Raw genomic sequence first — 25071 nt, 5'->3', positions numbered from 1 at the left:
TTTGGATCAAAGACCACACAACACACACTGTTGACTGAATAAATGCAAGGACCAATGGGCGTATTTGCTGACGGACTCACAGAAATAGATGTGAACATCTGACAATCTTCCCTGAACAGAAAATGCCTAGCAAATTCGACTAATGTTAAGAGAAATACAGGGTGTATTTCAAATGACAGAGGATTTAGGAAGACTTTCCCAGGGGAATGCTCCATTCCAAAGATGATGTGGACTTCTCTTGGTGGCCATGGTAATTTCTTCTGCTACCTGTTTGAAAAGGTAGATATTTGCTAGCATTTACAAAGAAACTTCTCTGTGGTTGACAGAAGAAAGACTGAGTGGAAGAGTTAGTTCCACATGTGGCTCTTCAGATATGTTTGAGAAAGTCTCTATTCTTTTACAAACCGGGTCTGAAAACTTTATCATGTTCTGTAAGTCCACAGAGAAGCCTATAGCTATCTGTGATAAGCCTATAGCTATCTGTGATGCTAAGCTTATAGCTATCTGTGATGCTGTCTATAGCTATCTGTGATGCTAAGCTTATAGCTATCTGTGATGCTAAGTCTATAGCTATCTGTGATGCTAAGCTTATAGCTATCTGCGATGCTAAGTCTATAGCTATCTGTGATGATAAGCTTATAGCTATCTGTGATGCTAAGTCTATAGCTATCTGTGATGATAAGCCTATAGTTACAGCGACACTTTTCGTTCTCTTTTGTTAGGATCATTCTTTGTCTATTAAAATCTGGATTTCACATCTCCTAGTGATCCTTCCTGTTGTGTGTGTGTGTGTGTGTGTGTGTGTGTGTGTGCATGTGTGTGCGCATGTGCATATATTGTCCCATCAAGAGGTCTAGGTCTCTTCTCTTTAGCTTCCTATCAAACCTATTTATTGTTGACTGCCTGGATCACTGGCTGGGCCTTTGCTCTTGGTAGAGTCCAAAAACCCATGCTGGATTCTTCTTCCACCACAGGAGGAAAGGGCTACAAGTCAAAGACCAGGAGGATGGAATAAAGCAGACCCACGGTAAACTCCTCTGTTCCCTTAACTTGGTAAGGCTAGCTATATCATAGAGAAAAGAAATTTACCATTTAGTAGGTTAATGTGCTGACTTGAAGCATTTTGAAACATTAAGGTTACACTGTTGCCTCTTAATACAGCTACCTAGGAGACAGCATACGTCAGCATCCGTCATGCAAAAGAAGACAGAATCTACTGACTGACTTCCTGAGGCGGGATTTCCAGTTTCACAGCTTAAGTTCCCCGTGGTTCTGAGCAAGGCATTTGATGGTTCTGTCCTTAGGCTTGCCCCCCTACAGCATGAACATCCCACCACGTAAGTGCTTATGGTAGGTACCTAATACATCAGCAGCACTTAAATCAGCACCGGTGAAGGGTTTGCTCTTGCCTGTCTCTTACTCCACACCTCCAATTAAAGAATGAATGAGAAGTCTTCCATCTGCAAAGTGCCCACTGATAAAGTGCAGGATCTGACCCTAAAAATAGCCCACCATGATTGGTAGCAGTTTCTCCTTTGTTTACTGATGACTACTTACAGGATCAAGTCATGTAGCCGACACATGGCTGAGTTCTAACTGCAACCTAAGTCTTTAGACTCTGAGGCTGGTCCCTCCATTCTTGCAGGGTGTAGCTGGTGCCTCTGTGTGGTCATTTTTCATATTTTTGAACAAAACTGTTGCTTTAAGGAGCTACATCCTTAAAGGCATTAGAGGCAAAAAATCCCCTGTCCAACATAGCACAAACTTGTGTCATTTTAAAAGTAACATCTTTGTGCATTCTTTGAAAATGTTTATATATTTACAGAATATATTTAGATCATATCCATCTGCCATTACCTCTCTTCACACTCCCACAATGCCCTTTCTTCTATCTCCAACCCTCAGGTTTATGCCCTTTCTTTTTCAATAGTTTAGAGCAAATGAAAAATTTCATTTGAATTTAAAGCTAACTCCTGTGATGTTCCTAACTCACTTTCATGTATTACCAACACACTCTCTCTCTCTCTCTCTCTCTCTCTCTCTCTCTCTCTCTCTCATAGAAATAAACAAACCCGTAAACACTTTTTTTTTCTCTGTGTCTGCTGAGCAAAATATCAAAGCAAAACAAATGGCCCAGTGGAAAGAGTTTGTTTTCCAAGTCCTTTCGGTTGGTAATTCAGAATTCTAGTAGCTGTATTGGAAAGATACTTCTATTTATTTTTAAACATCATGTGCACAATTTAAGGATTATCTTAAGTCTCCTGCCAAACATGTTTCTCAAGCCTGGTGTTGCTATTAGGAGAGGTTCAGCTTGGCAAGGTTAATGGCGATGCCTTTGGGTAATTATATAGACCAAAATAATGAACACCGTTTCATAGTTTAATATCATTCCCATCAATATACTTTTTTTCTGTTTTCTTTTTCTTTTGCCCATCACAGAGAGAAAATCAGAAGGATTGAATTTAATTTACAGGGAGAAAAACAACACTAAATGTACTTTTTTCAGTCGGGGGATGGGGCAAAGAGGAAAAGGCCAGCCAGCTGGTTTTCATCTATGTGCCATAATTCTCTGTTTAGTTTACACTATTAAACTCCAGCGCCTTGCTTTCATCTTAACTGTTATAGTATGCCTTATTGCAGATTCTAGCATGTCGCATCCTGATAGGGTTTCAGACTTTGGCAAAGCACCATCCCTCGCATTGGTTGTGGCCATATGGGTAGTAAATGCATCCAGCATTTTTTCATTGGCGCCTGCATCAATATGTTTCACCACCACTGCTTTCTTGAATTTTCAGCAAACCACTGCGGATACTATGGTTTGAAGATAGCAAGAGGATCTCTGCTGATTTGTACACAGCCAGGTCCTTATTAGGACCTCCTGGTCCTGTAGATGACCACCCACCCCATATCTGTTTGTTGAAGGTGGTAAGGAGGTAGTGGGAGCAGAGAAAGCAGCAGAATGTGAGAGGAACCAAAGCCAGGGAAACTGCTTTCCAGGAGCTTCTCAACCCAGGGGGACCAGAAGAGTGACCTACCTGGTCTGTCTTCGTTCTGTGAGTCACATCTTCTGCACAGTGCTGGGATGGTCTTGAGAGATGTGACTGAATACTGAATGGGACGAGAGAGGAAAGAGGGTGTAAAACAGACATTTGAAATTAAGGCATTCGTTCAAATCATCAAGAAACAAAACAAAACAAAACTGAACACAAGGAATGAGACTTGAGTACAAGATGAACATTCAGGAAGTGGACCTCATTGCACTCTGAAGGCATCCTGAGCTCTGTCTACAAGCACCTCAGCAGACACGGGTTATCGATCGAAGCTTGGCAGCTCTTAGGAATGGAAAGAGGAAGTCATATCCATATCCAATAGATTCTGCCTCGTGTTATTTCTAACTGAAAGATGTCAGAATTATCAGACCTTGAATATTTCCTGAAGATACTATTTGTTTCCTCAACCCTTGGAGTTAGCTACAGGAGAGGGAAGGCTGCAGGAGGAAAATTTGGCTTCCTCAACATCCAGAATAAAGGAGACACACCTGTGCTGGTGTGGACCACATGCAAAAATCCAAAGCTGGGGCTGGACAGATGGAACAGTGGTTAGGGCGCTCACTGCTCTAGCAGAGAAGGCTGGATCAGTTGCCAGCACTGTCATGGTGGACCACAACTATCTGGAGCTTCAGTTCCAGGGATTCCAATGCCCTCTTTTGGTCTCTGCAGCTGGGGACTCTCATGCAATGCATTTACTAAACTAGATAACATCTTTTTGTTTTAGGTCCCAACAGTTACCATGCGCTGCAGATTTTACTGTGCCTATAGGCTCCGTGGCAAACATACTGAGATTATGTCGTAAAAAGCAAGAGGAGCACGGGTCTGTTTGGAAGCTCTTCTCTTCCAGAGACAGATTCGTGTAGATGGAAAGACAACACCTTTTAGTCTCTGTCCCAGCCTCAGTCCAGGGCTGGCTATCAAGATAACAGATTGTGATACTGGAGGCACAAAAATCAGGAGAGCCAAAACACGCGTAAATCAATAGCCATGATTTATGGGGTCTCCAGTTTCATACCCATCAATCTGTCTCGAGAGAAGGGTGTTTTCAAACAAAATAAAGAGAATGAATAGAATATAATAGATTGGAGCCTTAATCAAAGCTTAAGTCAGATTATCTTCAGTAATGCTCACATTTTAATCCCTAAAATACAATTAGCTCAAAATATTTTGCTCTGTGTCTCTAGGAACAACAGGCACGTATCACGAATTACTTCTCCACTGCAAAATCCGGGGCGACCGAGAAAAAAGAAGAATTTAATCTGGAAGAAAAATGACCTGGGGAAAGCCATTAGGATCATTCTAGCATCACAAGTGAGGACTGTATAATTAGAATGCATTTTTCAATGCAAAGGCACTTTAGTTGGTGTGATGTTGATAGATAGACTCCCGGGCTCCCACAGCACGTCAGCAGAGCAAGACAGAGGGAGTAGGCGCTTGCCGCTACTGTCGCCTTGCCAACTGCCTATCACAAACAAATTAAATTTCCAGTATTTCTAAATGAAAAATGAAATCTCAGAAGGCTAATTAGAGGAATTATTCTTACCTGTCTGATGCAATAACATCCTGTTTGTGTAGCCATCCCTGGGAGACTACAGGTGCTTCAGCAAATATGCTACACACAGATGGAGGGGGCGTGGCTCTTAAACCAGAACTGACCCCAAGACAGTTTTCCCTTTGACTACATTATGCTTATGAATGTGCGGGCGTGTGTGCCTCTCTCTCTCTCTCTCTCTCTCTCTCTCTCTCTCTCTGTGTGTGTGTGTGTGTGTGTGTGTGTGTGTGTGTGTAGAGGGGTCAGGGATAATTTAGGTGGAGAAGCTTCATCTTGTTCATCTTGGTAGTAACAAGGTACATTATATTCCTGACCAAGTTTGAGCTCTCTCTAAGGAATCTGGTAGCTTTTTGAAACCAGCTGGTGCAGGTTATATAATTACACAGTCTATAATTCAATTAAAATTAGGCCTTTGTTTAGGTTGCTGTACCCTATGAAACACCCTTTGGTGAAGTCTCACCATCTTTCCTGGTTTCTGCCCCCCACAACTTCAACTCAACTCAGGTGTTTCTCTCTCTCTCTCTCTCTCTCTCTCTCTCTCTCTCTCTCTCCCCTCCTCCTCCTCTTTCTCTCTCCTTTTTTCCCTCCCTTCCTTCTTCCCTCCCTCCCTCCCTCTCTCTCCCCTCTCCCTCTTTCCTTCTTTTCCCCAACCTCTCCTGCCCTTTTTGGCTTTTCTCTTAAGACAACACTTTAAAAGGGAGAAAATTGATTGATTATATTTCTATATAGGCAACAATACATTCAGCAAGGATTTTTCATTGTGCTTAAAAGATATATACTCTATTGAAACAGGTCAACCGATGTCTTCATCGCAGACACATGTATCCTAATCATTGCCTGAAAGCCAGACTCACTAACATCTCAGCTTTATCAGCTGAAGTTTCAGTTCTCCCTCTTTGCTGCAAAGTGAGCTTTAGCTTGCTTTAGGCTGCTTGGCTGGCATGTAGAGAAAATATCACAGCAGAAGCTAGGCATGAGGCCAACACACCTGTAATCCTAGCTCTTGGGTGGCAGAGGCAGGCAATATCAGAGTTCCCAGCCAAGCTAATCTCTCTCTATAGCAAGTTCTAAACCAGCCAGGGTAAGGCACACTGAGACTTCATCTTAAAACAAAACAGCAGCAGCAGCAGCAGCAATGACAACAAAACCCCAAACAAATCAATCAGGCAACCGACCAACAATCAAAACCAACACAAGAAAACCAAAAGAAAACAGAATCAAGGGGGGTGACATATGGTCTGTGGTCTTGCCATGGTAAAAAAGGACTTTTTTCTTTTCATGAAGGCATACATATGAATTCTTCACATCACAACCACTAAGAAATAATGACCCTGAAGACAGAGTGATGAGCTACTCCTGGGAATAGAAATAAAAAACTAAGAAAACTAAGAAAAACAATTAGTGTCAACTAGAAAATTATGTAGTTTTGGGGAATTCTCAGAATGCATGGAATGTCAAGTTCAGCTGTGACGTTGTGTGTGCATTCAACAAATATTTCATTTTTTATAAAGACCCAAAACGAGAGTAATTTGAGGACTTATTTCTCTAAATACCAACACTGCCAGGGAAGACTTAATGCAGCAGAGTGATTTAGAGATGGCTGTGTTGTGGTTGGAGGAAATGCACAGAAAACGTGTGGTTTACAGAAGCAACTTGCATTCTCATTCCTGCCCAGTTGAGACTAAGCCCATGACCAGCACGGCTCTCTTACGTGCATTGTGCTACCATCTGGGAGCTGCAATGGGAGGCTTCCCAGACTGATGTCCCAATTCACAGGACAGATGGTCTTTTATATGGAACTGTCAGATGGCTAACCTAACTCATTCATAGGACAGTTACTAGTAGTAAGTCCTGCCATGTTGGGTGGAGCAAACCAAGATCAATGAATCTCCCATCTGTTTAGCCTCCAACCCAGACTGTGTAGCCTGATCTCTTGATGCTGTTATTTATCCTTGGGTGATGCAAAGGAGACAGGGTGTTCGGTTATCTGAGAGGCATTTGTTTTCCTTTTACTATTTTCTCCTAATACCTTCCTTTTCTTGAATCCTTCCAGAGGTTATTGGCTGGAGAAACAGCTTCTTCAATTAAATCTTTACTACTCCACTATGTTTCAAGAACTGGTAAGGTTGACCAACTTCCCCAGCTGCTTCAATGTCCCTGAAGAACAAAGTCTCTTCCTCAGTTCCGTTAATCCTGGGGTCCTTCTTGTCTGCAATGCTCCTTCTATGCAGTACCACTGTCCCATAAAATCAGCATACACTCCAAGAAGCCCCAGGTTAGCCCTTAGTAATGTTACTCTTTTCTACCCGCAGGAAATGTCTGCAGTGTCTTCACCTTGACTCTTTCCTCTGCTGAACTAGCAGTTCCCATATGCAAAAGAGCAAAAAGACACTCTCTTTGACTTGAAAATACACATGGCAGATAGGGGAGATTAACTGCCTGAAATATCAACATGTACACATCCTGGGCATGATCCTGGAATGTTCAAAAGTTTAAAAGCTTTAAAGTTTAGGTAGTTAGGAGGAATTTCTTCTGAGCATTCATACTGACATTAGAATTTAACAGTTTCCTTTAGTTCAAATTTTAGTCGAGTATGTCTCTGTTTTAAACCCTTCGGCGTCTGTGCAGGATGTGTATAGGACATGGGAAGACCCTGACCTTTGCTTGGCATAAGATCAGCCTCACTTTTTCCTTGCATTCACTTCTTTTTGCAGCAACAGCACATATGTTATAGTCCCCCACCTATTAGTTTTCCTGTGTCTTTTTGAATGCTACACTGTTTACCCAGAATGCCATTCCTCTGTCCCATTTCAATAGGAAAACTTTCTTTCATTCTTCCAGCCTTGGTTGGGCATCATCTCCACAATATTGCATCTGACTTTCCCAGACAGAATGACTGTCAGCATTCAAAGTGTGCTCTCTGGACCAGTAGCATCATGCCTTCCAGAAATCCCTTGGACAATAGATTCTTAGGAACCATTCTAGAGCTACTGAATCTGGTATGCTTATGTTGGTCCAGTCATTGGCCTCCAGACCATTCAACACATATCAGAATTCATCTTAATTATACACATGGCATTCTCTCTCCTTCATTGCTTCTTTAAGGTGATTGAAGATATTTTAGTTACCTAAGATACTAGGCACTTATTGAACTGTATTAAATGAACCCCTTTGAGTAGCCCATGATGACTTTAGTGGCCATGATGACAATAGTTAATATTTATATAAAAGTAATCGTAGGACAACCCATAATTATAAATCTAGCAATGCAGCCACAACATTCAAAAGAACAAAATCCTCACTCTATTAACAGGACCTCTGGCAGTTGTCCTTTTTGCGTAAGGGACAAAGATTTGGAGCCAGAAGATCTGAATTTATGCCATGGTTCCAACATTCATCATCTCTATGGTTCTGGGCAAATAAATTGTTTCCTATCTCTGGAGCCTGGTTTCCTTATCTGTAGAACACAGGTATGCAGATGAGATAACAAAGCTGGAGTTATTTTGAGAACTGATAAGTGCTCATAAAATGTTTGTCTCATAATATGTTCTAGCATGTTTTCTGTGAGACTTTCCTTCCCTGTCTTCATTACTGTCAGGATTCTAAGTTCAGGAGAAGAGAGGAGGAGGAATGAGCTGGGGCTAGAAATGAAAAGGACTGTGCACTCATCTACCTGTCTACCTCACACAACTCCTCTTAACTCTTTCCTTGCTTAACGGAGTTTGTAGGTGAAGGGACACTGAAAGTTTGCTTCACAAACATGCAGTTGTTTGGTGCCAGACAACCTTACTTATGTCAGGCCACAGCAGTCAGTTTTATCCACTTGCCATACAGAACAGTTTGAACATGCGTGGTGGGATTCATGGTAACAGAACATGACTTCTACATTGCTCTGTGGGAATCTCTGGGCACCCTAGATAGTGTTCAGGACTGAAAAACGTTGGCCTTTTGAGTCCTGCACACTGGAGACAGGTGAGCAAGCAACATTACTCAAGTGGTAATGAGTCACAGCAAATGAAAGAACATCCCAAGCACATTGTCAAGCTGGAGATTTGTAAACAACCAAGGCTCTATTACGTGTCCAGAGGGGGATGGGAAATGAGTTGTCCATTTAAACTATCACAAAATTCATGGCTTCTCAGAGCATCCCAGAATTCAGGGTGGTACTTCAGGCAGCCACATGGCAGAAACACAGCCTTCTACATTAGCAAAGCTGCCTGCAAAAGTAGCTACATAGCTAAAGAGAGATTTCCTGAGCTTAACACCTTTTTCTTTTAAGAAATGCTGTCCTCTTCAAAGGCCTGCTTACCAATGGAGAAGCATGTCCAGACTCCACATAACTCTGAAGATATTGCACAGATGTCCATTCCTGTCTCACTACCCTCTGCTCCCATGCTCCCATTTCCAGGGCTCCTTCCCTGCCATGACCCCCCCCCCCCAACCCCAATTCCCAGCCACTCTCAGCACAGGCTCTCTCCTCGGACCTTACAAAGTGAATAAGCATCCCCACATATCAGGGGTCTCTGCCTCCCCCAGTGGCCACCAACTTCCCTGCTCTTGGGTTTATCAGCCTCCTCCTCCTCCTCAGAAGGACTTGATTTTGTTTTCTCTTCTGTTTCTGTATCTCTTCATTTACTCTTGTAGCATCATGGATGGTACTTAGTATGTCCACCAAAGAGTTACAGGTAGAAAACTCTGTGGATACTGAACTTTACATTGAATATTTTCTTGGGTTTTGTTTTAATTCCTAAACTCCTAATCTCTCTTTTGGCCTTTCTTCCTTTTTTCTTCTTTATTTCTGAAAATCCTTTTAGCTTGCGCTCTCTCTCTCTCTCTCTCTCTCTCTCTCTCTCTCTCTCCTCCCCCCTCCCTCCCTCTCTCTCTTTCTTTCATTCTTTTGTTCTATCTAGATTATATTAAGTGCAGGTTTATTAGGAAGCTGCTCTCTGGCAATTAAGTTCACTGGTCCCAAGGAAGGAGGCCAGGAAAGTCCCCATGGGTAGGAAGGGAGAGAGAAGTTAGAGAGAGAAAGAAATTGTGTGTGCACAGAGAGAAAAGGATAGAGGAAGAGAGATGGGGAGGAAGGGAGGGAGGGAGAAATAGAGAGGGAGGGAGAGAGGGAGAGGGGGGATAGATCAGTTTCTTTTGTAGAAGCTTTATTTTTCCTATCCTCACTTAGGAGTAGTCTTTTCTGTGGGATAGTCTGCTCTCTCTCAACATTACATTTCTTCAGGAGACTTTAGCTGATATCTCAGTTTTTGCTACTCTCCCTCCATAGAGTCACACAGATGGTCCACAGCTTCCTATAACTGCCCCACTCTCTCTAATTACATTTCATTTTACCAATTAGGATCCATTAATTACTGCAATCATGCATTTTGCAATGGTTTCCTGTTTTTATTATATTTGTCAAGACTTGAAAAAAGCAACAAAATTCTTTTATGCCTTTTTAGCTCTTTTTGGTCAGTGTTAAGAGTAGACCAGGAATTGCTGTATGACAATATTAATGTAATCGATTCAATATGTGGTTGGGCAACATTTGAAGGTTCACACAGGGAAAGGGAGTTTGATAAAAGTGCTGAAGGACCCCTTCTACTGTGAGGAGTGGACATGGATGTCAAGAACCCGAGGTGAACTGTCTAAGGATGACCACCAGGCCCAGCAGAGGTCACCTTCAATGAGATGGCTACACATGTGGCTTCTGGAGGCAGACTGTCCACATTATATCCAGACTTCAACATGTTCTTGGTAGTCTCAGTTCTTTAATCCCATTGGTAGAACCGAGTCATTTCAATGCCAAATAGAGTGGGAATGTGAAGACTCTAAGCTAACTCTGTAAAGCACTGGGATCATGTCTGGTGTCCAGTAAGTGTTCAGCAAATGCTAAGTACCACAATCTCTTACACTTTTCTAACTAATATGTTAAGCCTACATAATAATAAATATTGAAAAATTATAAATGATGAAACAACAATTAAAACACACATTTATCTTGCAGTTGGGTAGCTGGCCAGCCATGGACTTTGTCAGTGCTTCTCTAGTGTCAACTGTGAGTCATGAGTCAATCGTCACCAGATACACAGCCGAGCAAGAAAAGTAATTGGTACCAAGATGTTGACTTGCATGAAGTTAACCTGACAGTTCATAGTTATAATACATATGTTATAGTCTGTGAAGCATAATAGCTTATTTGCTGCTATAAACTCTCTGAGAGTACCAAGTTTATACTATTTTTCCAGACCTAGAACTATGCCCGGAACACTGTTGATGGTTAATAAACACTTGCTGACTAGATTGGCAAAATAGTTATCTATGAGCAAGAAGTTTGTATAAATAATCTGTGTGGTCAGTCTAATAGATACTAGAACAATCTGGCAAGACCATGACTCCTAGGGCCAAGTTCAGAATAAGAGGAGGCAAATTAAAAGTTAGCTGCTCTTTAAATTAAAATTGAAACCTAAACTTAAATTTAAAATGTGGGTGCTTTTTATTCTTGGGAATCAATCTCTACTAAAGCTTCTTTATTTCTGTGGGTGTTTGGTCTAAGATAGAGGAGGGGAACTTGATTCAAGTCTTGAGGCCCACTACATATAACATATGACTTCTGGATCAGACAATTGCTATTCAGTTTCTTGGGAGGGACTTAGAGAGCAACCGAAATACAGGGCATTTGGTGCCAAAATCAGGAATGTGTTCTTAATACCATGGAGCTAAAGAAGAGGAATTCGAGAAAATTTGGACTCAAATGTAGGACACAGTAAATAAAACTTCAAAAAATGCAGTAATATTCTGAATGCTGCTGAAGCCACATCATACTGACTGGCACTGAGCAAAGGCTTTAAATATGGACAAGAACGGGGTGACTTCTAGGAAGGGAAGGGCTGATAGGAATGAATCCACATGAAGGTCCTGGTCACCTTCTAGGGAAACTTTAGGTGCAATAAAAGTTAGGGTCTTGCTTGCCTCCCTCTCAGCTGATTGTATTTCTTTATACTGGGAACAAGCGCCTCACCACCAAGAAACAATCGTGAGGGCTCCAGTACCAAACGGAGATGATGGTGCATGAGGTGACGGGTCTCCAGGTGTAGACATGCTCCCACTCAACTAGGTTTCTCAGAAGGTCACAATACCCCGGTCAAAGAGTTCTGTAATCAAGTCCTGACCCTGTCACCTTTTATCTATAACCTTGTGAAAGTCACAGAACCCCCAGAAATCTCACTTCTGTCAATGGTGAAACGGGATGAAAGCAAAAGCAGCTTTGTGAGGCTTGAGCAAGAAAACTGACTTCAAAGGCTCCAGTTGTGAGTGTGACAGGGTCTGCGTCTGGCAGATGGTGACTGGATGTGACACACTTCACCTATTGACGGGTTAGCTTTTGCTTTATCTAGGCCTGGGTAAATACTATTTTTGAGAACTAAAAGTTGGCTTTCCTTAATAAAATAAGTAGGCCATGGTTCAGAGTCTGGGGGGGGTTGTTTTGATGATAGGGGGGCCTGATTCTCACACCCATAAAGGACTCTGTAAGCCCGTTTGCAGTGTGAGAAAGGTTTGAACCTTTATGTTTGTGTGAGCTCTCTCTCACAGGGCTACAGTTGTCCTCTCAGACAGCAGGGTCACAGGGATATACAGTTTAAACTTTGCACTTTACAGAGGAAGCCTGTTATTTTCAAGTCTGGGCAACTTCAAAATAAGTTGGTTGCCTTCTGTGTTTTGTCTCATTAGATAGAGACAGCGAGTTCCAGTTGTTTTTTCTATACAAATATACAGCTTGTGTTTTAATTAAAACAAGAACCAGTCTTATGACCACAGGGGGAAAACCAAGCCCAAACTACATAATTGGGCTATAGTTGGAGGGTAAGAAGGGGAGTTCTAAACCCCGGCATGAGTTTTGTAAACATCTTCTCCAAGTGCTGCCTGGATTTTCCACTCCCTTCTGCCTCTTCATCAGAAAAGAAGCAAAAGGCCCAGCAGAGAGGGGTCTGTGCAATCCAACAAAGCACACTAAGCACTTCCTTCCTCACTGCATTTGTGAGTTAGCACCAGAGCGATGCCTTCCTCTCTGAGTACAGAACTTGAATCCTTCTCATTTAGCCCAGCTTTAGCAGCCTTGACCGCCAATGTTCCTAGTTTACGTAAACAGGGCGAGAACACTTGCTCCGTGATTTATGAGTTTGTCCTCACTTTTTTCTCTATGAAATCATTAATGAACAGTGACACTCTGTCATGCTTAGGGTATTAAACTTGATTCATACTGAATTATAATAAAATCGCTATTAGGCTGGAGGGTTTGCGAAGTCGAGCCTTTTTGGTTTCAAGGGGGATTAGGACAGACTTGGACTTCTCACTTTCCCCGCTGTCGACATTTTGGGCTGGCAAATCCTCTATGTAGGAGGCTGTCCTGCACATTGTACATTCCTGGTCTGTCCCCAGCAGAGCTGCAGAACCTTCCCAGTAAGACAATGAGAACTCAGTATCACCAAATGCTCATGGGCGGGAAGGCGAGGCGGGGAAATTGCTATTGGCTTGAACCACTGCAATAATCTATATTCATCTGGGAGGAGGCAGGGACGTGCTACGGTGAAGCTGAGCATTCTGGAAACAGCGTGCTTCTGACTAACTGGATGATCCTTGGCAAGGGATAGGATCTCAATGCTTTACTGTCCTTGTCTGTACAAGATGGCTATGTTTCTACTCCATAGAAACAGTGTGAGGATGAACACGATGTTGCCTGGCCTGTGGGAAGCCATCTGTGTTACTAATTGTCTCAGTAATACCGTGCAATTCCCCCCTGGTTTAAGCTTTAAGGCAGGCCGAAGAGCCACTTAACAGGGAAACTTTGGGTGAAGGTATATTCTTACTGATGGAAATCTGAATTTATGGTCAGAGTGGTCAAGTTAGAAAGGCTCAACCATTGTATATCCTGTAACTCAGTTTGCTAAGCACCCTCAGTTATTGCTTAATACATTTTATCTTCCAAGTAGAGCTTCCTAATTCATCAAAATTATGGGCTGCTGCCAGCTGATTCCTCTGTAAATACAATCGCTCCATTGTACTTAAAAAGAAAATCTTGACACCATGCCTGGTCTTTTCCCTCGAGTTCTTTCTCCACTATTGGTCAGATAAATATTATTGTATTATTCACTGAAACAATAACAAAGGCTACTATTTGAAAGGGTAACTCACTGTGTGCCAAGCTAAGTGTTCCACATATATTATCATTTCACCCAAACTTTAAAACAATTTTAAAGTTAGATGAGCATCTCAGGAAAGAAATTTATATGCTTCAAATCATCAAGCCAGTGAAGGGCAAGAGAAGCTAGGAGTCCAGGTTGATTGCCTTCAAAGACTCTTTTCTTAAAACACAACCTGGACAGTTGTATAACGCCTGCCTCAGAGTGTGAGGAGGCAGGAGATCACAGACTCAAGGCCAGCCTGAGCTACATAATGACACTCTGTCTAGGAGCCTAGCGTGGCTGTCCTATGAGAGGCTGTACCAGCAGCTGACTGAGACAGATGAAGATACTTCCAGCCAACCACTGGACTGAGACCAGGGAGCCCTTTGGAAGAGTGAGGGGGGACTGAAGGAGCTGAAGGGGATGGAAACCCTTTGGGAAGATCAACAGTGTTAGCTAACCTGGACACTGGGGAGCTCCCAGAGACTAAGCCACCAACCAAAAAGCATACAAGGCTGGTCCAAGGCCCACAGCACACATCTGGCAGGGGAGGCTTGTCTAGCCCCAGTGAGTGAGGATGTGCCTAATCCTGTAGAGACTTGATGTCCCACGGAAGTGGGATGCCTGGGGAGGAACATCCTCTCAGAGGTGAAGGGGAGGAGGATGGGGTAATGATGAACTCTGGGAGGGGGAACAGGAGGGGGCAACATTTGGGATGCAAATTATTAATTGATTATTTAATTATTGTTATTAATTAATTAAAAATGATACTCTGTCTAATAAAACCAAGGGTTGGGACTATAATCAAACAGCCTAGAATGAGTGGTACAGTGGGTTCTGTCTATAGCATGGCAGGTATACAAATGAATAAACAAAGTGCTTGAAACAAAACCAAAAATGATGACACATAAAGATCAACTCTTAAACTACAACTCTGACACCAAGCCTCAAGAGCTACTACAAAACTCCTAATAATAATCCAACCTTTCTCTCTTCCAACTCTTCAACAAATTATACACTACCTTTCATGGTTTTGGCTTTCATTCAAGTACAAATACCTTGAGAAGAATAGTTATATAAGAACCACATTCTTAACATTTTCTTAAGTCAAGTACAGTGATACACACACACACACACACACACACACACACACACACACATACACACACGCACACACGCACACACGCACACACGCACACATATAAACACACAGAAACACACACACATACATACATACACACAAACACACACAGACACACATGCACACATATAAACACATAGATATACACACACACAAACACACATGCATATTCAGCATGAAAAAGAGGAATCTTACTTCACATTCATCTGAAAAATGGCCAATAAAAATTAACTAGAAGCTAAAGGAGGCTGCATAATAAAGACATATTTTTCTAGTTCCAGCCTACAACGATCCAAAGCTGTATGAAAGAGGTGATTTATCATATCTATGCCTGCAATCTGTCATGTGCAGTAGGCCTGCTATGCACACTGTGGAGTCCAGCACAGGAATAAACGTCCAGCCAGATGCATGTCAACGGAAGTCCACAGTTTGCGAGCAACATCCAGTGGCGACTCAAAGCTCCAGGCCTTGAGATAGAAAAGAAAATCATGTCTGAAGCTGTGAGCTCCTGGGGTGACAGTGCCAACGTGCTGCCGGGTGCCAGAACTTTCCATGGCATGGGAGGAATCACATGCAGCTCTAGGCAAGTGGTCTGTAGATAGTTTGCTCAGGACAAAAGCTGTAATGAGTGGAGAAGAAGCTGGGCATGAGTGTTGGGGGAACTGAGGGACTCATCAGCCCACAGCATTACGGAATGATTAGGACCTCAGAGGTCAGCTGTTTTGATCTTCATCAAATGTTTGCCAACATTCCCAAGTGGCCAATCTGTGTTTTGATGCTTTCTGTGATTGGGAAATTTCCCTTTATCTTAATATTTATTTTGGTTTTGTATGTGTGTGTGCACACATGTATGTGCAAATGGGTGCAGTGTCCATGGAGGTCAGAAGACACCAGGTGCCTGGGAGTTGGAGTTACACACGATTGGAGCCACCTGATCTGGCTGCTGGGTACTGAACCCAGATCCTGTGGAAGAGCAGTACTTGATCTGAAATGCTCGACCATCTGTCCCACACCCTCTCTTTATCTTTCATTGAATGTCAAGTTGGCTTCAGTGTGTGTTCTTGTGGACTTGAGAGAATGGTAGTGTGATGTAAGGAAACCAGGAACGGGCGTTCGTGGACTCATCGCTAATTTGAAAACGACCTTGGAACTTTAGGAAGAGAATGCTAAGCAAGGCTGAATGTCTTGCACCCCTTCCCCTGAAACCCATACACGATTAGATCCCCCAAACCCAAAGCACACTGTGTCTGTTATAGAGCTTGTTTTCAGTTCATAAATGTAGTCGGGAGAGGTGTGGAAATATAAGACAACACAAAGTGGCTGACAAGTACGAAGGTCGAACACTGTGAAAACATGGCGTGGAAGGACGCATACTTACAGAAATGTCATCACTAAAGTCGATTTCATCCAGATCAAGATATTCAGGGGCTTCCATTATTCTTCTTTGTACATTTTGAGTAAGGTCGAATATTTATAATATCCTGGGTAAGGCAGAAGCAGAAAAAAAAAAAGAGGGCCAAAGGTCAGCTATTTATAAAGAAAAGTATTATCTCCATTTGAACAAATAAAACCAGAAAAGGTAATTGGGTAATAGCATTGCCCAGAGGCACACTTCCTCCCTGCCAAAGCCAAACTTTGCAAAAGCCTTGAGCTCAGCTCCTTCAGTCCACAGCACCACTCCCCAGGGAGCACCCATAATCCTTTGCTGTACTTGATTTGCACTTATCTTTTCCTGGGCAGTAACTGGGGTCAGCGTTCCCCCCATGATATATGTTAGTTTTCAACAAAGCCTGCACCCTGCTCTCACTTTACCCCGGGTGAACATTTGAACTTTATGGAAAGACAATCTCTTGGAACTGTTAGGGAAACTCTTCAGGTATTTTCTGTGGGTATATCCTTGGTTGATGTGTAGGGAGCAAAGAAGACAACATTGCCATAAGTAATCATGAGGGTACAGGCTAGATACCAACTAATGGCTGTTTTAGAATTTAGAATTCAACAAGGGAGATGAGGGAGATAGGGAAGGAGGTGGGGCTGTAAGTCTAGATTTTGAATTGAGTTATTACGATGCCTTCTGCCTTAAGCCGCCTTATCTGAGAGTGTCTGAGTGGCCTGATGCAGTCACCAGAATGTCCTCAGTCAGCATTTGCCTCGGGGATGCCTGTGGCAATCCTTTAAGTCTGTCAGGGCAAGATACATCACTCGCCGTTTCCTTTCCCATCACTTATCACCATCGTCAGTGACAGAGGCACCTATGTGTGTGCTAGTCAGGAACAGAAATGGAGATCTCCCAGTGGCACTCTGGAGAGCCGTTATCCTCTGTCAGCTCTCAGACACTGAAAAAGGATTCTGTTTTCTGCAGCGTGTCCTTCTTATTACACAAATTGTCTTACGTTTCCATGTGTGAGAATCATAAAGGGTTGGTGCCTGGCTCTTTGATTCTGTCAGGAAGGGGTGCCTTGCTGAATGCAAAAAACTGACTGGACAGTGAAAGTGCATAGACAGATGACAGTGAGCTTCTTCATAGAAGACCAAGAGTCTAAGCAGGCTTTTAAGTTTATACTAATGAGATAGTCACGTTGTATAGCTGTCACTGGCCTGGAACAATGTAGACCAAATTGGTCTCTAACTTACAATGATTCTCCTGCCTGTGCTTCTGAAGGTGACCAGCATATGCTGTCGTTCCTGGCTCGCTGGCTTATTTCCTTAAAAGGAAACTCTTATCCTAAGTACATTCTTGATATTTTGGTCCATCCCCCCTTTTAAATCATTAAAATGGCACAGCAATGCTACAGAAAAACAATTATACCTCAAACCTATGACCCAGTTTATTTCTCCATTTTTCCTCTTCCCTTTCCACATGTATGTGTCACCCACAGTCTTAATTTCAATATAGAACCATCCAGGAACAGATTAGGGCAGTGTTCACAAACTCAAATGAAGTGATCTATTTGTGATATATGGATGCGGCTCTTCTAAAACTACAGCTTTAAAGAAAAAAAATGAGATCTATAAAAGTAAAATTTAAAACCAGACATCTCGTTATTGATAAAGATCTAAAAAATAGTCATGAAACAAAGTGCTTTGATGTCAAAGCGCTTTACTTCCCCTGTAACCCTCATAGAACATTTCAGAGGGAGACACATGTCCTTGTGACTTTCCCTTCCACGCAGTCACAGGTGCTGAGACAACCCAGACGGTAAACTGTCATCGGCGGACAGCCGTCCCTCTAGCTTACATTCTTCCCCCTTGGTCTGCACCCCTCTGATGAACTGTGGATCCTCAGACCATTTCCATGACTTCAGTGAAAAACACACTGATGACACCGTGTGTCACGAGCAGGTACCACCATCCAGTCACACCATAAACCTTTCTTGGATGGCCCATACCCGCTGCAATTAAAATGACACAGAATGATCCAGGCCTATGGCACGGGCAGGAGAACGAAATGAAGCGAAAGATTTGAGGTAAGACTGTTTTTATGCTTATCGTAATCACACCGTTTTAATGCAAGGTAGTCCAGAATGGGACAGCAATGTACCAGCACCACAGAGAATATGGAAATACAAAGAGACGATGAAGAAAGACTACACTAAAGGTGGGAACTAGAGATCTTTGAATGCACAGAAATGACCAAGTGCAGTTACTGAGTCCATTCTCCGGGCTCTCACAGGAGAAAAGGCAATGCTCATGAAAGTGTAGCCAAACCAGCAGAATGGACAACACGAATTGTCACTTCAAAGCAAACCCACAGCTTTTGTATTTGCCCTTGGAGGGTGGGGGTGCGAGTTTTAAACTCCACAGGCCAGAAGACTGTACAGCTTGGCATCTGGAACATTCCGTTGCTTCCTACAGAGCCATCTCCTTTAGGAAAGTTTGCTTTGTCTGTGACCCAGTTCCTTTTGTGTGGTTTCACAGCTTCTCTCTCTCAAGGGGTCATTCTGGGTGTATTTACATTGTCACTTCCAATGTGTGGAAATCCCCACAGTTTATCCACCCTGGGCCACATTTCCAGTGGTCCTTTTAGTTGTCTCTGTGGTCATTATTGGCTCTCTGCCCTTTCTGGTGTGCCTTTCCACTGGCTATCAGCATCCTCCTCTGAGACATTGGGGGTTGGGGATGATGCTCTGTCTAGGCAGCTGCTTCAAATGATGACACAAGACAAGGTGAGCTGGAATCTGGTCCATGCGTCTCTCACATTCTTCCCCTCCTCCCATCCACCTAGCTTAGAAGCCCAGAGCCCCCTTTCCCAACTGATGACCTATATTTCCTAACAGGAAGTCCAACCACACAAGGTACATATTGGAGATCCATGAGCCAAGGCCAAGTCTGTCCCACAGGTGGGATTTATTTGTTTGATTTCTAAAATAAATTGTGGGAGTCTTACAGAAAAAAAGAAAGAAAGAAAGAAAAAGAAAAACCTCTCTAACAAATGAGTTGCCAACTTGTAGACCTTCGGTGACTTCACATGAAATTTTTTTTATTTTTGACTTTGTTTTAAAAATATTTAAAGCCCTGGTTTGGTGACATGGGTCCACATTCCCAGTAGCCATGGTGAAAGGCGGATGCTCATGGGAAATACTAAGTTGTGTACTCCAGTTTAGCAGATCCCTCCTAGGCTGCTCTGCTCAGGCCTGGCAATGCAATGCATTTAAGTTTGAACATTGGAAGACAGATTGCAGGAAAGGATGGGGTTTTAAACAGTGAGCATAGCCACTACCCCCCTCTATTTTTTTAATTGGTGGCTCCTGCCAAGACTGTTGACTTCATTTGTATTCTAAGACCGAGAGTGATATGTTCTTGATCATTTGAAAGTCATGCCACAATGGCGACACATTTTTCAATTTAATAAATAAATTACCGCAAGTAACCATTATTGTTTTACAGTCTCCATTATTAAAGAAAGAAAACCTTTGCAAACATAATAAAAAGTTACGAGGTAAGGATTATGTTTCCTTCCCTTTACAACCGGAGGATGGAAGGGTCTTGCTTTCTTATGACTGGTGTGGGCTTACATGGTGTGGGCAAAGTGGAAGGCAGGAAGCCATGCCAAATGCAAGCACAGAAAGACTCCAAAACCTTCCTCCCCCTGGCCCATGGTGTCAGCTTAACTGCACCCTGCCCTTGCCCAGTCCAACAAGATCAGGTTTCTTTTTAAGTGAAAAATACATTTCAGGTCTCCAGAAAGAGCAGGTCAGCTTCAAACCTTTGTATGTGACTTCAGCTACTGTGAGTCACATGTGGACTCTTTAGACCACAGCAATTCTCAACTTGTGGGTCTCAACCCCTTTGGCAGACCTCTATCTCCAAAATTATTTACTGTTACAAAATTGTAGTTATGAAGTAGCAACGAAAATGATGTTATGATTGAGACTCACCACATGAAAGTCACAGCATTAGGAAGGTTGAGAACCACTACTGCTTTAGGATCTCAGAGCTTCATTCCTTAAACTTTTTTTTATAGCACCAGATGTCATCATCCCCAACCCTGAAAGTTACTGTTTTTTGATTGCTTTCAGTTTCCTGGGGGCTTTTGCTTGTAGTGAAGCTCCCCCGCCCCCAGTCTACAACCCACATCTCTGTATATCTGGCCCCTTTAGTGGAGTGTTGCAAAGTGACTGAACTATTCCCAGTTCAGACTACATTGAGCTTTTAATTTCTCTTCACTGTATTATTATCTATGTAGGTGTGTCTGTCACATGTTTGAAAAGAGTAATCTTTCTGAAGTTTAGGAGAGAGGATGCAAGGTGGACAGAGTGAAAAAGAAAGAAAATAAATTTGAGTAGTTTAACTCTTTCACTTGGGTACAAAAATTTCCACAAGAAGGAAACTATTCAGATATGGGAGGTATAGCCAGGTAGTGAAGGCTTGCAGGCTCTCCAGAAGCTGCTGGGGACATCCTGGTCCTCTTGTTTGGATGAGCCCAGGGAACTGGAAGGCAACTTGACTCAAATTTCAAACTGAGGCATGGCTTTCAAAGTACAGAGTGAACTGAGGAGCCAGCTGTGTGGAGGTCTATGGGAGTCTGCTGCCTCTCAGAGAGTACCATTATCTGAGAGAAACCTCTCCAGTGCTAAAGGATCTGTCAGTGTTCTGTCACTTTCCCATGAGGTCTCCTCAGTGATGGCTCCACTACTCCCACAGCTGGGGGAAAACCTCAAAGGAGCAAGGAGTCAAATGTGGCGAGAGAAGGGAGCAGGTCATTAGTGTAGTACTCTATCCTTGTTGTATGCTTTGGGGAGGTGTGTGTGTGTGTGTGTGTGTGTGTGTGTGTGTGTGTGTGTGTGTGTGTGTGTGACTTGCAGACAGACTCTGAAAAAGTCACTCCAAATGAAGACTTGCCAAAATCTGGCGGTAATGGCAACATCAGTGGAAAAACCTTGGAATGGCCAACAGAATTGCTTTGAGGAACTGCACTCGTGGTAACACACACATTCTGGTGTGCTTGGCTCATAAAAAGCACATTGATTTGTGACTACACTCACACATCACATAAATTGCTCTACCCAGATTCTTTTGGAAATGTATTGCCTCACTCCATTTAGGAGGAGTTAGTGTGGAGTCACTCTGAGGGCTGGAATTACACACATTTCTTCTCCCTCCTGTCAAAGTCTCCATTCCTACTTTTATGCACAAATATTATGAGGCCAGGTAATTAAAAATAAGCTGGGCTTGTCAACATATATGAGCAGAGTATGCTCGGCGGTGAGGTCACATCAGTCGATTTGCATGGAGACTCACTTCTTCACCCTGTAATCCACTAACACTTGGGAAAAGATCACCACTCCCTACACTCCCGAGCCCCTGCCAAATTTATACTCAGATACATTTTCAAGTTGCAGGCCTGCAGACAGACACTGTGTTTACTTTGTTCAATATAAGAACTAAAAAAAAATATTACGAACGAAGACCTGGAAGGCTTGGGTAGAAATGTCCCCAGTTGGCTCTGTGGCTTGGCTGGCAAGGAAGCAACTGATTCCAAATGTTGGATTCAGTTTCTTTTTCATTCTTTGATTCAACAGTGGCCAGAAGCATGGCAGTTGCTAAATGCCTACTCTTGAAGCCGATAAATGAGAGAGGCAAGAAATTCCTACTAGAAAGAGACAGCACACAACGTGCCAGGAAGCACATCCGAGGAACAGAGGGAAAGCACAGAGCTGTGGTCTCCCCAGTTCTTCCCTTACGGAACAGACTGAATGTACATGCTGGACAGGACCACATGCTCCACATGAAGACGGACCATACGGTTCTAGAGGAAGCGAGCCTACTATGGTGCTTGCTGTGACAAATTAATATACATGGACTGAGGATGGGAAGGGCTGTCTGGTGCAGATGAGAGTCAGGCAAGAATGAGTCTTGGGGGAGTCCTAGTAGCATGGGCACAGAGACTTAAAAATGAGAACTGAGAAGGGGAATCGCCAAGAGAGGGTGAATCTCACACTGACCACTCTAGTTTTCCTTTTAGGACCAGACCTGGGTGAGAGACAGGAGTGACCATGGGAGGATTTCCAGGCCCAGTGTGTTCTTAGGATATCAAGTTTTCTGGCGTGTTTGGAGAACTACAGTTGAGTATTTTGATAGCAAACAAAAGAGGTCCATGTAACAGAGTAAGGGTGCTGCAGGGGAGAGGGTACTGTGGGCTGCACTTGGAACAATATGGGAAGAAAACTGTACAGGGAGGTCTAGGACTGGGTTAGTGCGTGTGTGTGTGTGTGTGTGTGTGTGTGTGTGTGTGTGTGTGTTACATGTATATGTGAGTGTGTGTGTGGTGTGTATGTGGTACATGTATGTCTGTGTGGTGTGTGTGTATGTATGAGAGTGTGGTGTGTGTGGCACATGTGTGTGTGTGAATGTGTGTGAGTGTGGTATGTGTGGTACATGTGTGTATATGTGTATAGACATGAGCATGAGTGCATGTTGTGTATTTTGCATGCATAACAGAGGCTGGAAGAAGACATCAGGTGTCCTGCTCTCTCACTCTCCACTTTATTCTCCTGAGACAAGGTCTCTCACTCAGCTGGTAGCTAGGGTAGTAGGCAGCATGCCCCAGGGATCCTCCTATCTCCACTCTCCAAGGCACTGGGTTTAAGCTTGCATCACCACACCAATCAATTAATGTGGGTACTGGTGACCCAAACTGAGGGTCTCTCTTACCTTCTGAACCATCTCCAGAGCCCATAGGGTTGGATGACTTTACATATGTTCTCTATCGCTTTGTCTCATAAAGACTCTACAAACATTGTCATAATTTCCATTGTGGAGATAAAGAACTAGAGGTTCTGAAAGGTTATATACATGCCTCATAGACACACAGTCAAAACTATGAATTTTAAGCCAAGTACCATACCGCACCCCCACCATACCTCATCAAGTTTTTGCTAAAACTGCAACACTAGAGTAACCCTGTCTCTGCATCAAACACTTCCTGTTTTCAAGTCACATGTGATGTGTTTAATGTGACTTTATTTTGGATAGTTCTGTGAGAAAAGAAGACATCATGAATTATGATCTGCATTTATGCACTTCCAATTTTATAGATGGCAAAACTCAGGTACGTCATGGCCAAGGTTCTGAATCATGAAGTCAAGAGAAGGGCAGTCAATGGAAATCTCTCCCTGCCAGAAGGCTCAGGTTCTCAGCTGTCCTGGGCTGCCCTGAAACATGGCTACACTTTCAGCTGTCTTGATTAGAAATCCCACAACATAGATCCATCCCTAGATTGTATTGCTCCAATTGTTCAAGGACCATAACACCCAGTGAGTTACTCATCTTTCTTATAGATCCTAAGTAGAAAGCCAGATGTGATCATTGCTGCCATTGAGAAGGACAGAAGTCTGTTAAACACCTTACACCATGCATATGTATGTGTATGTGAGACATCATATCACACCATCAGTTTGTTGATTTAGTAGTTCAGCTTCATCTTTAAGTAAATGTTAGATTTTTGACAACCATTCTTTTTCACAGTGGGTAAACTTAGAAAATTCATGGCTCACAAAAGTACGTGTTTTACTAATGACATTGAGAATCTTATCATGAATTTACTTAACCTATAGAACAAAACTCCAAGTTAGACCTAACATTAAGTGCTATAAAGTGTCACACTGGAGCCACGGGTGCATTTGCTAATGAGGTGACCTGGAATTAATTGTTTCTGATTGCTCATGAATTGCTATTTTATCACACAGCTAAGATCTTTTGATTTTACAATGTATATGAATGTTCTATATTACATCTTATTGAAAAGGTAATTAAGACAGTTCTGTAATAGTAGAGCTCTTGCTAAAGATCAGTATTTCTCTGATAAATCTCTGTAGATAATTAGATAATGGTATTTTAACTCTTAACAATTTAAAATTGTTGCCTATGATCTGGCTATGAATTTGTGGTTTCTGAAACCAAGTACTAAGAATCAGCTAACTTATACTAAACCATTAGTGATGGGGGAAGACTAGTTTTAACCTTCTGGTAGATAGTTAAATTCTTCCGGATCTGTATTGTGTCTATATATGGGATGTAAGATGAGTATTAAATTTACAATACCTTTTGAAGATGGAAAGACTCCATGTTCACAACATTCACACAAGAGAAGGCTAAAAAAAAAGCACATAGACTCACAACAAAAGAAAAACATGTTTAGTTCCCAGAGTCACTTTTAATGAAGATACAGCTTAAGATGAACCAAGACATATGGGAGGGAGAGAGCTTGTGGTTGGGCAATTATTCTCTTCTGCAGCAGAACTAAGAGATATCTCAGTCAAGAAAAACAAGCATGCACATCTTTGTCTCTTTCAAAAATTTAATGACCAGTTCCTAAGGATCATTTGACTTCCTGAGCATGCCTTAGACTCTAAGGAGGAGTCTCTGAGAGTTGAGGCTGAGAAAGGACTCAGTGTCTAATGACACACTGAGTGAACTAGAATAGAGCAGGGTACTTCGTGCGATCAAAGTGAGCCTGGTAAGAAACCGGTCAGTCAGAAGTCTGGTAGGAGCCATAAGAGAGATGAGATGAGAATCCCATGTCGGCTCAGGGAAAGATGCTGTGTGGTCAAAGATGAAGTCAGGAAATACCTCCAAGTTCTCTCAACAGTCCTGACCTACTTTTACCCACCGAGCATGCTACCTTGACATGTCTGCCAATTCTCTCGGCTCCTC

At 42.7% G+C, this 25071-nt stretch overlaps 1 protein-coding gene across 13 annotated transcripts in view; it reads right to left on the bottom strand.

Moving 5' to 3' along the window:
* The window catches only part of Sncaip (synuclein, alpha interacting protein), a 137752-nt gene that overhangs the window by 53503 nt on the left and 59178 nt on the right, over positions 1 to 25071 (bottom strand). For all 13 annotated transcript variants that reach the window (NM_001437473.1, NM_001437476.1, XM_087592725.1 and 10 more), the window contains 2 exon segments: positions 3036 to 3108; positions 16295 to 16397. In NM_001437473.1, the coding sequence (NP_001424402.1) occupies positions 3036 to 3108; positions 16295 to 16351 (130 nt within the window). In that variant the 5' untranslated portion in view covers positions 16352 to 16397.

The sequence above is a fragment of the Rattus norvegicus genome, chromosome 18, assembly GCF_021556685.1.
Source record: "Rattus norvegicus strain SHRSP/BbbUtx chromosome 18, alternate assembly SHRSP_T2T, whole genome shotgun sequence".
Taxonomy (NCBI): Eukaryota; Metazoa; Chordata; class Mammalia; order Rodentia; family Muridae; genus Rattus; species Rattus norvegicus.
This window is presented reverse-complemented; position numbering and strand designations above follow the sequence as displayed.